The sequence below is a fragment of the Leptonychotes weddellii genome, chromosome 6 (assembly GCF_054177405.1).
Source record: "Leptonychotes weddellii isolate Sample4059 chromosome 6, ASM5417740v2, whole genome shotgun sequence".
Taxonomy (NCBI): domain Eukaryota; kingdom Metazoa; phylum Chordata; class Mammalia; order Carnivora; family Phocidae; genus Leptonychotes; species Leptonychotes weddellii.
In genome coordinates this window covers 37,630,778-37,641,676 of record NC_138374.1, presented here as the reverse complement: position 1 = coordinate 37,641,676, position 10,899 = coordinate 37,630,778, and the positions used below count along the sequence as shown (strand labels likewise).

At 57.3% G+C, this 10,899-nt stretch overlaps 1 protein-coding gene across 1 annotated transcript; it reads left to right on the top strand.

Moving 5' to 3' along the window:
* Positions 1-362: 362 nt before the first annotated feature.
* On the top strand, positions 363-2,176 carry GPRIN2 (G protein regulated inducer of neurite outgrowth 2). The gene has a single exon (XM_006748363.3). It carries the CDS (start codon positions 363-365, stop codon positions 1,710-1,712), a length of 1,350 nt encoding a protein of 449 aa, XP_006748426.1. The 3' UTR covers positions 1,713-2,176.
* The last annotated feature ends 8,723 nt before the right edge of the window (positions 2,177-10,899 follow it).

The window sequence follows — 10,899 nt, the reverse complement described above, 5'->3', positions numbered from 1 at the left end:
GTGCTGCAGTCCCACCCCAAGGTCCCGGCAGACTGGGCCTCTCCCCTGGGTTCCGCTCTTGCCACATAATGCAGCTTGTGTGGTGGATGGTCTCCAGGACCCTATGCTAGGGCTGGTTCTAATCGCTTGGTACCGGTTATTAGATATTTGCAGGGACATCTTGCAGTATAATGTGTGCTGATCTTGATTTGAAGTGTCTGGTGTCCTGTTACTGTTTTGCTCACGGCTCTGAGCCATCAGGCAGCTGGGGCCGCGGCTGTCCCCCCAGTGTGCCTAGCACCGCGTGAGCCCACGGAGGTGCCCAGCTGAGGTGCTGCACACAGTTCAGCCCCATTCCCTCCCTCTCTCTCCTGCAGGCCGCCATGAGCAGCAGCCGCCCCGAGCCGGGTGCCCGGCCCCCCCGGAGCCCCCGCCCACGGCCCCTGTCCCGGAGCTCTTCCAGCCTGCTGGGTGAAGGCCGGGGGCAGAGACCAGAGCTCCGCAAGAGTGCCAGCAGCACCGTGTGGCGGGCCCAGGCGAGTGAGGCCAGCGGCGGTCCGCCGGGCCCAGAGGAGGAGGGGCAGCCCGCTGAGAGCGTGGAGCAGGCACCGGCCTCCAGCCCCCGGCCCCGCACTGTGGGCAACGTGTCTACCGTGGGCGGCGGTGATCTGTGGCGCCTGAGGGCCCCCGGTGCCGCCGCCATGCAGAGGAGCCACTCGGACCTGGTCCGTAGCACCCAGATGCGGGGCCACAGTGCCACCCAAAAGGCCAGCCTCAGCTGCTCGGCCCTTGGCAGCTCGCCTGTCCACAGGGCTCGGCTGCAGCCCGGCCGTACTTCTGGCCAGGGAGGCCAGGCCCCTGCGGGCCTGGAAAGGGACCTGGCTCCGGAGAAAGGGACTTCGAACTCAGCCTGGACACTGGGAGAGAGTCAGGTGAGGGTAACGCCCCTAGAGCTGGGAGGGACAGCTCCCCACAGCAGTAGCCCCCAGGCCGGGCCCAAAGGCACTGGGCAGCCGGCCACCACCTCCTGCCACACCCTGTCCCCGGCAGCTCTACTCTGTGGTATGAGGGAAGTGGGGACCAGTGCCTGCTGCCATGCCCTGCCAGCCCCAGGGATCCTGGCCTTTCCCAAGCTAGTGGCATCCGTGAGTGAGTCTGGGTTGCAGGCTCAGCATGGGGTGAAGTTCCAGTGCAGGTTACCTGGGGAGCTCCCTGGGCATTCCCACTGTTGTGCCCACCACCCTTGGGGTCCCACCGGGTTAGCCACGGAGCCTGGTGCCAGGACCAAGGATGTGTGGACCATGACCTCAGCCAGTGACTTGGCCCCTGTGTCGGCATCCTCTCTGTCAGCTCAGGATGCTGGTGTGCAGGCAGCGCCCATGGCGGTCTGCAAGGCTGTGGCCACCAGCCCGCCCCTGGAAGCCCCCGTGGCCCTGCACACATTCCCAGAGGTAACCCTGGGGGCCGGCCTGGAGGAGCCACCCTCCCCCGTGCGGGATGTGCGATGGGATGCCGAGGGCATGACCTGGGAGGTGTACGGAGCTGCAGTGGACCCTGAGGTGCTTGGCGTGGCCATCCAGAAGCATCTGGAGATGCAGTTTGAGCAGCTGCAGCGGGCGCCCCCCAGCGAGGACAGCCTGTCGGCGGAGGGCCGGAGGGGGCCGTTGCGAGCCGTCATGCAGTCCCTGCGGCGCCCCAGCTGCTGCGGCTGCCCCAGCGCGGCTCCCGAGTGAGGGGCCGTGGCCCTCAGAGCCATCCTCGGCCCGTGGACTCAGCCGCAGGCCAGGGACACGGGGGGAGGGGGCGCCGTGCTCCTTGGACCTGCTGGCGGCCGTGGACGTGTCTCCGCTGTTGGCAGCCTGGGGGTCTCCTGCTCCTCGCAGCTGGGCTGGTTTTGAAGGGCTTGACTCCCAAGAGCCACATCTCTGCAGATCGAGGCTCTGAACTTGGGGACAGACTTTCAGCACTGTGCAGAAGGGAGATCCCGATTCTTCTGTACAAATACTCGACGTTCTGTGTAGTCTCTCCTCAGAACTCTGCCGTGATTTCCCCCGAGGACTCTTGGTGGCTTTATCGTAAAGCAGTGCTGAGCTATGACGCATTCCTGACATGAAAGTTGGGGCCCCAAGTGACAGGGACTGGCTGGGTCTTTAGGGAAAGGCACTGACGTTGTTAAAGACCTTCTGTGTGCCACACACTGTGCTTGTCACCTTACCTTCTTGAGCGCCCACCTCTTTGCCCCGTTTCTGGATGAAACCTCGGATATTTGGCAAGGCTGTAGCTCACAGGCCTGGGCTGGCCTGCTGGAGGGGATGGGCTAAGATTCAAAGCCAAGGCCGGCTGAAGGCTGTGCTGTTTTCCCTGCAGCACATGGCTGGTCCGTGCAGTGCAGTCACGAAAGAGAAGAATTTATTGAGTCAGTATTCTGTGCGGGGTTCTGTGGATTCCTTGGGGAATGAGACAGGCTGTCTGCACTCTTGCTGAGCTGACAGCATGTGGGAGGTGGGGTACACATCAGGACCAGGGCACTGAGCATTACAGAAGGGCCGGGGGTGCTGCTAAGTGCCAGCCCCCTTGTTGGTCATTGTGTCAGGGGCTGGTCTCAAGAAGGGGAGAACAGGTAGCTCCTTAGCCCCAAATATGTTGGTAGTGCCTGAAATCGCACCATTGTCACCTCATTCCCATGGCTTAAGGATTTATTCCCAGCTGGTGCGGTCCTTGGAAGGAGGGAAGGGAGAAACGGATGGGAAAAGGGAAAGAGCCTGGGGTGGGGTCTTCCACCTGGTGGGAAATGGCCAGAGCTGGGAGGCCTGTGGGCCTGTTCTCCCAGCCCTGCCCCTGTGAGTTGAAATGGGCCAGGCAGTGGGGGACCGGGGATCATGGGGTGAGGGAGCTCAAGACACAGGCTTGGCATAGCCTGACTTCATTGCCTAAGGATCTCCCAAACTCCTATGGAGTTTGGGCACAGACTTGTGTCCTCATTCTGGGGCTTAGCATTGAAGATCCTAAGCTCCTAGGACAATCCGCCAACCTACCCTTAAGAGGGAGCCAGGGTAGGTTGCTGCTCAGGGTCCCGTGGCTTGGGAGGGTGGAGTCCGGGCCCACATGCAGCCCTGCCCATGATCTGGCCCTGGCCTCCTTCTGCACTGAGGAACCCGGGACCTGCCAACTGGCTTACCTTTCCCCACCTCAAGGCCCCCCGTCCTCACGCTGGTGGAAATGACTCCTGCAGCAGTGGGTTGACTTTTTAAAGCAGGGGTGACCCTCTAATGGGCCAAAGGAACAAGGTGAGGAAGGTATGCATGAGGTCAGAGTGCCTCCCAAGGCCCCAGGATGGGGCTTTCTTACCCCAAAACACGCCTTTCCAACTGTTGCTTAAAAATGACAGCACATCAGTACTGCTTCTGAGGGTGGGGCTGGGGCAAAGGGGGTTGGTGTGGGCAGGAGGGGACCTGATCTTCCCCCCTGTTAAAATTCGATCAAGCAGGTTTTCATGCATTCATCGGCTCTGGGCACTGTGCAGCCTGGGGGCCTGGGCCTGTCTGTACCTCTGTGTGTTCTATGGGGCAGGTACATCACACTCGGGACGGTGACGCGCGTGGGTACCAGGCCGCCCTCATGCCTGGTGCTATACAGCGGCTCCAGGAGCCCCAGCTGTGGGGACACGAGACGGGATGAAATGGAGTGGGGAGGACACTATCACACAGGGCCACAGCTGAGCAGGGTCTTGAGGACACAGTGGGGCTGGGCAGGTGGACAGTGAGGAAAGGCACACCAGGCACACGGGACAGCCTGGTCAGAGACATGGAGGTGCCTGTCCTGCTCATGCCATGGTGAGTCACCGCAATGCAGCTGTGTCGGGGTGTTTGTTGGGTTGGGAGACTGGCGAGGGTGTCCCCATGGTGAGGGTCCAGGTGTGATTGAGGGAAGGGACTTCAGGGTTGCTGTGGAAAGGGTGGTGGGGCCAGATTTCATTTTAGAAGCATCCCTTTGGCTGCCATTGGAGAGATTAGTATGGAAGAGGTGGGAGGCAGGGGCCCCGGGGGATGTGGTGTGTTAGCCAAGGAGGGGCCTGTTGGGGAGATGGGAGCTGGGGCTTGGGCCACACGCGCACATGCACACGCACACACATCCTGCAGTGGATTCGGAAAGGAGGACGAGTTCCAGGAGGTTGAGGTTTCTAGTTTGAACAAAAGGAGGTGAGGAGGCAGGTGAAGGGTCACATGCCAGGATATTTGGCTGGGACCAGTGAAACCCTTAAGAGACTTTCTCTGTCATACGCATATGCATTCTCTGTTCGGCTGATGGATGCCAAGCTGTACCGCTTCTAGGCTGTACCAGGCGTGCCAGGATGGCGGGCTGGGCTGGGCTGGGCCCTGAATGGGAAGGGCTAGCCAAACCTTCCACCCAACTCATCATGCCCGAGATAAATGTTTGCAGGGTGGTACTGGAATCCAGGTGTGTCTGGCCGTGGGGCTGTGCGTGGCTGGGGGCCCCATCAGACCCTCCTGGTTAGGCTTGCTGCCCTGGCCGTGGCCCCACAGGCCAGACTGCACAGCCTCGGCTTACCTAAAGGGACTGCAGCGGAATCCCTGAGTTTGCCCTGCAGAACAAACCCCTCACCCGCATCCCCTTGCCGTGGCCCCTCCCTGGCCAGGCCTGACCAGCTGTGGTTAGGGACTCAAGACATGGCCACCAGCTTAGTTTACAGATCTCCCCTCAGATTCCAGATGTCCGACCAGTCTCTCTGGGTCCCCTTCAGGCCCTGCTCTGGGAGGTGGTGGATTTCATTATCTGTACAGTTGTTTTGTTTTGAATTTGAAATAAAGTATTGGAGGTCAGAGCTTTGCCAGGGAAGGGTCCACGGTCCTGGCTGGTCTTGTTTTTTTTTTTTCTGGTAGGTTTTGTCTTTGGAGCATCCACCCTAGATTCTGAGCTCCCCCACCAGGCAGGAATCCGCCCCCTCTTCTCCAGGGACTCCTCCCTTCTGTCCATTGTTCTCTCCTTCCTGGCAGCCTTGGGACCCCAACAGCTGAAGCCTGGCTTCCTGGAGCTTATCACCTCTGGGCGGGGCCAGGACACAGGGCACGCATCTCTTGCCAAGCCCCAGGCTGCTGTTACCCTCACAGGGAGTCCTAGTCCATCCTGAGGGAGAAGCCACTGCTGCCAGAGTGTAGGCTACTCCCCACCGGAGCTCACAGTGTGTACGGGGGTGTGGGGGGGTGGTTTGGAAAAGCAGAGATTGGTCCTGTCACACGGTGACATCGCCGCCCGTATCCGCTGGATTGGGTCTCTGTCCCCAGAAGCGCTGCGTTCTTATTTCATGGGGGTCCCTTGGGGCCTTCTGAGTGCATATTCTGACACCTTGGGCATTGTGTGTGGGGGCGCAGTGTAGACCACAGCTTAGTGGTCTACAATCTGAGTTCGAATCCTGGATCTCATCCAAAGCCATGAGAGCTTGGGTGAGTTACTGACCTCGCTGTCCTTGATGTCCTCACGATGATATGATGAATCATGCCTCCTTCGTAGGCTTGCTCTGAGCATTAAATGGAATAACCCACATAAAGCAGCTGGTACCGAGTTGGGGCTCACCACACGTGCCAGTGTTGTGGGGTGCCACTTCCTTGGACCTACTGCCCTGGCCACAGGCAGGGGCTAGCTCTTGCCTGGCCAACTTGGCTGTGATCAAGGTCACATCCCATCTCCTTGGCCAGTCCTCATTCAGAGCCCCCTCCAAGGTCCTTCACCCTGTGCTTCATACTCTGCTTAGGACACGTGTACTCCGGCCATGGCCATGGAGACTAGTCTGCGGCTGGGCTCCCAGAAGCTCCCGGAAGCTGGTGCTAGGTTGAGGATTCTGGATTGACTAAAGAAAGGGGAGTGGGGAGTGCAAGGTAGGGTAGCGAGAGAAGCCAACAAGGGTGCAATTTCAGGTAGAACCCTGGCCTTGGCCAGGTCCCACAGGGGAGCCCTGGGGCAGACTCTACCTCAGGTAAGGGCCACTGGGACCAGGGGTATGCAGGTGGGGCATACTGGCTGGGGCAGGCAGGCTACGAAGCTCCAGGAGCCCTGGGGCAGGTGTCTGCATGGGGTTGTAGGCCCTGTCCCAGGGGAGGGGTGCACAGAAAGCAAGGGTGTCCGTGGGGTCTGGGGGCACACCCATCCACAGATGCATTCATGCCCTGAGCAGCCCCTCACCCAGTAGACGTGCGTGGAGTCCCAGGCCTGCAGAGTGTCCAGACTTGTCTCCGTGAGCTGCTCTGAAGCAGTTGTCTCATTTGTGTTCATGCCGAGTGACCTTGGTTACTCAAGTGCAGAGCTTTGCATTTGCCCACACTAAATTCCTTCTCGGTCGTCATTCTGGCCTGACCCAGTTTTGTCATCTGAAGCCATGACTAGTCCTTTATCAGTTTCCATCCAACTTGTCAGACAGAGCAGGGCCACACAGGCCCAGGGCCTGTCACCGAGTCATCCTGTAGGTCAGCACTGGGCCCCATGTGCCTATGAATCAACATGGGCATCATGGGCAAATTTGTTTAAGGTGAATTTGTGCAAATCGGGGTCTTCGACATGGGGAGCATTCTTCTGAGCCAAGTCATGGCCCAGGGACCCTCACATCCAAACAAGGATGGAGGGGAGGGGGCTTGACTCAAGTCCTTGCTCTCGGCATAGCTGGTTCTGGTTCTGGTCATCGCTGCTTCCCTTTCTAAGATCCTATTTCTGTTTAACAAGCTGTTCTAGAAGTTTGAGATCTGCAGCAAGCTAAGATTCACACTCTACATTGTAACCCTTTTGGAGATTGGAAACCGCCCCAGGCTGTTTCGGCAGGCCTCCCCTCCCCTCTTGGGGGCTCACCTGCGCACTTCCTGGGGGATAAAGTGATGGGGGGGAGAGCATGGTGCTCATCACAGCTGGCCTCTAGCTCCTTCCTCATTGGGCCTTTCCCTGGGGCTTTTCACCCTTTTTTGCTAAGAGTCTTTCTGAAGCTGGGTGGAGGTCTCCCTGATGGATTGGGAGAACGCGGGGCTAGTTTTGTATTGTTGTGGTTACACAGAGATAATAAGCCACGGAAAACATTTCAGAAAAGTAGGTGTTTGTTAAAGAAACCCAAATAAAATCAAAGTTGTATTGGCCTATGGGATTGGGGGCGGACAGGTGGGGTCTGACTCTCTTGCTCCAAGAGTTGGATAAACACTGTCTTTGCTCTCTTCTTCAGAGACTTTCTGTGACTCATTCATTCTTTCTCCCCCTCCAAGCTTGGGGTGGCTCAGCAAGGAGGCAGGTCTGTACCCTGAAACGTGTGCTCCCAAATGGGTGTCCTAGAATTCATATCTCATGTCCCCGCTTTGTAGGAGAGAGTGTGGGAATTGTAGGAATATGGCAGTCCTCATCTGGGGCTTGGGATTGGTGAGTGTGTCCAATTTTAAGGTGTGTGCCTTTTAGTCATGTACCTCTCACCCAGTCTGTCCTGGCCTAGAACTTTCCATTTCTGAAACTTTCCTGGGAAGAGACATAGCGTCCTATGAATGTGACCATGAGAGTTCAGTACCTCCATGGGTGTCCAGACGGCCCAGTGGGCAGGCTCTGCCCTCGGTGTATGTTTTTCCCACCTCTTGTTTTTCTTGAATCTCAGTTTCTCCCTTTTTCTCCTTTTCTGTATCAAGTCCTCTCTGCCCTCCAGAAAACTTGTGTCTCCCCACTGTCCCATTGTCCTTGCCCCTGCTTCCATCCCCTGCGGCCAAGGGTCTGCCTTGCCCTATCCCCCCCTGCCGCAAACAGCAGTCCTGCTCTTCTTCTTTTTTTTTTTTTTTAAAGATTTTATTTATTTATTTGACAGAGAGAGACACAGCGAGAGAGGGAACACAAGCAGGGGGAGTGGGAGAGGGAGAAGCAGGCTCCCTGCAGAGCAGGGAGCCCGATGCGGGACTCCATCCCAGAACTCTGGGATCATGACCTGAGCTGAAGTCAGTCGCTTAACCAACTGAGCCACCCAGGCGCCCCAGTCCTGCTCTTCTTACGGCCTGTGCCATTTCTCCCCCCGCCAAGGCTGAGTCTGGGTCTCAGCATTCCTGACTTTCATGAGTCTGGGCTCTTCCTTCCCACCTGTCCATTCTCTCTGGGTGAAAACCAAATAAATCATTTGAACTTGCCAAATAGCTTCTGAGCCTCTCCCCAGAGAAGGAGGCCTCCCCGGGCTAACCTGGGGTTGCTTTGTCAAGTTTCCATCACTTTTACCCAAAAAGAGAAATCAATTGTTCGTGGTCCTGCTGGGTGAGTGGAGGAGCTTTCTTCAGGCTGGATGGCACCCCATCAGTCCTCAGTTTTGGTGTCCCTTATTGCGGCCTGGCTGGATAAGTCACCTGAGGGGCACACGGGATGTGCAGTGTCCATCTGCTCGCTTTGGGTAGGCCATCTCCTCTTTCACGTTTTCAGACTCTTCTTGCTTGGCTTGTAGTTAGATTGGGGCATGGCCTGGGCCTCAGTGGGGGCACGCTGTGCTGTCTCATCTCTGTGCCTCTCTCCTGTGTGGGCTTGTGTCTAGGAGCCAGGACTGGGGAGGGGCGAGGAGACTTCTGTCTTTAACACCCGAGAAGACGCCCACTGAGAAAGCCTGAGCAAGGCCCAAGTAGGGAGCCTCAGTTGGGGCTGGCATTTTCCATGGCTCACCAGGGAACTGAATTTGTGGTGCTGGAGCCCTGCTGGGGAGGGGTGGAGTTGTCCCCTCCCCCATGCCCACAGGGCCCCTTACTTGTAGCCTTCTGCCTTGCCCTCCCTCTGTCCACTTCTCATTTTTAGCAGTCAAGGGTCTGGGGAGGTGGTGGCCAAGGGGGCCATTTTGTATTCAGGCTTTGTGGCTTTTGTAAGCCCAGCCCACGTCCCTTGAAGAAGACTATGTGGTTTGATTTCTTTCCCTGCAGAGTTGGGGGAATTCAGGGAGAGGGGATAGGGCTTCTTGAGAAGTTCCCAACCCCTGAACACCCTTCTGCTCTGGTACAGTCCCCAGGGTGTGGCTCAGCCTCCTTCCTGGTCACATCCCTGCGCAGGAACCAGCAGCCCACCCAGCTGGGCACTACTGAAGGCACCAGGGCAGACCCCCAGGCTCCTGCTTTTATATGGGATATATTTATATGTGGGATCCTGCTTTTATATGAATTTTTGATATTTTGTCATTCATTTTTTGCATTAATTCTGGTCTTAAAATATTCACGAAAACATTATCTTGACTACTGAGCATTTTGCACCTAGTCCCTGCCTGGTGTCCTCCTTCTGTCCTAGGGCCAAGAGGCCCCCTTTCCTCTTCCGGCCCCACACCCGTCCCTCTGGCAGGTGCTGGGCGGCGCAGGGGAAGGGGGGGCTCTCAGGGGCTGGTGGGTGGGGCTGGCTGCGGCCTGGGTCCCCGGCGGCCGGGTGGGCTCACGCCCGAGGGCTCCAGTGCTGGGAGGGCACCCGCGGTGCGGCCCGCGGGAGGACCTCGGGCTCCCCCTAGTGGTCACGGACCCGCCCTTCAGAGGCACCTGGGGACGCAGGCTGGGAGCCAATGACCTTGTCCCCTCCCGGAGCAGCCTGGAGCTACTTCCCGCCTGTCGCGCCCCAGTGCCTGCCCCCCACTCCCCCTCCGCCCCTCCTCCGAATGCTTCAGGACCACCAGAGCAGAAGATTGCCGAAGGGATGATGGAGAGGGTGGAGGGGGTGGAGTCCAGGCGGAGGTGGGGGTTGGCGAGGGGGGTGCTTTGGGGGGGGGGGAGGGCACCTTCGGCCTTTGGAGGGGAATACAGCCTCATTTTACTTACACCCTAGACTCCAGCTGTGAGTTATACAACCGGAGGGGGCTGGGTGTAGGAGCCTTTGTCATTCCACCCTAAACTCGGGTGTGTTTTCATAACCCTTTTTGGCTTGCCTTTGTCTTAAAATTTACCTGGAGCCTCTAAACGTTCTGGGTGGTCCCACCCCAAGAGGGTCCTCTTCCTGGGCCGTGGGGAGACCAGGTGTAGACAGCCAGGATTGTGCCTTCCCTCACAGGGCACTGACCCTGTCTGGCAGAGGGAGGATGGGGGGCAGGGGGCTGAGAAGGGAAGTCTGAGCTGGAGTTGACTGTCAGAGAGGGGCTGGAGTCTAAAGTTCCCTGCGGTGGGGGCTGTCCTGAGAGCCCCCCCTTATTTCCTGTTATTTCTGTTATTTCCTGTCTTCACTGACTCTGTGTGGTCCCCAAAGCCAGTTGGGCATGCTAGAGGTGATGGTAGTCGAGAGAGAGATTGGAGGAAGAGCCTCATAACTGAAGTGTGGTTGAGGGGTGTGCATGGGACTGAAAGAGTAGAGGGGCTGGGCTTCCCTTCTTCAGTGGTATGGGGCTGGGGGCTGGAGGGGAAGGGGAGTGGCTGTGTCCTCAACAAGTGCTCTTCTCTCATTCCATATCCACAGGGACTCTCTGGGGTGGTACATCCCTTAGGACATTTTTGCCTCCAAGTAACTGAATTATGAACCAAAAGTTGTCTAAACAATTAGGATGTTTAATTTCCCACTTAATTCTTAATTTCATTTAAGAATTTACTGGGTCATTTTTAGAGTAGGCTCAGTGGCTCAGTGAAGACATCAAGGATTCAAGTGCTTTCCATAATTCTGCTCTGTCATCTTCAGAGTATTAGTGAGCTGTCCTCATGGTCACAAGATGGTTGCTGCACCTCCAGCTATCACATTCTGATAGGAAGGAAGAAGGCAAAAATCTGCCACAAGAGGTTATTGGTGCACACGATCAACTGATTGAAAACATCAGCTTTTCATAGCCTGCCAATGAATGAAGGCTGACATATTCTGACCCTAAACAAATGGCAGAAGCAGTGACTATGTTTTGCATACATTATCTTTTTCACTTCTCATGATTAGCCCCACTTCACGATGACAGCTGAGGTTCAGAGACGTCTG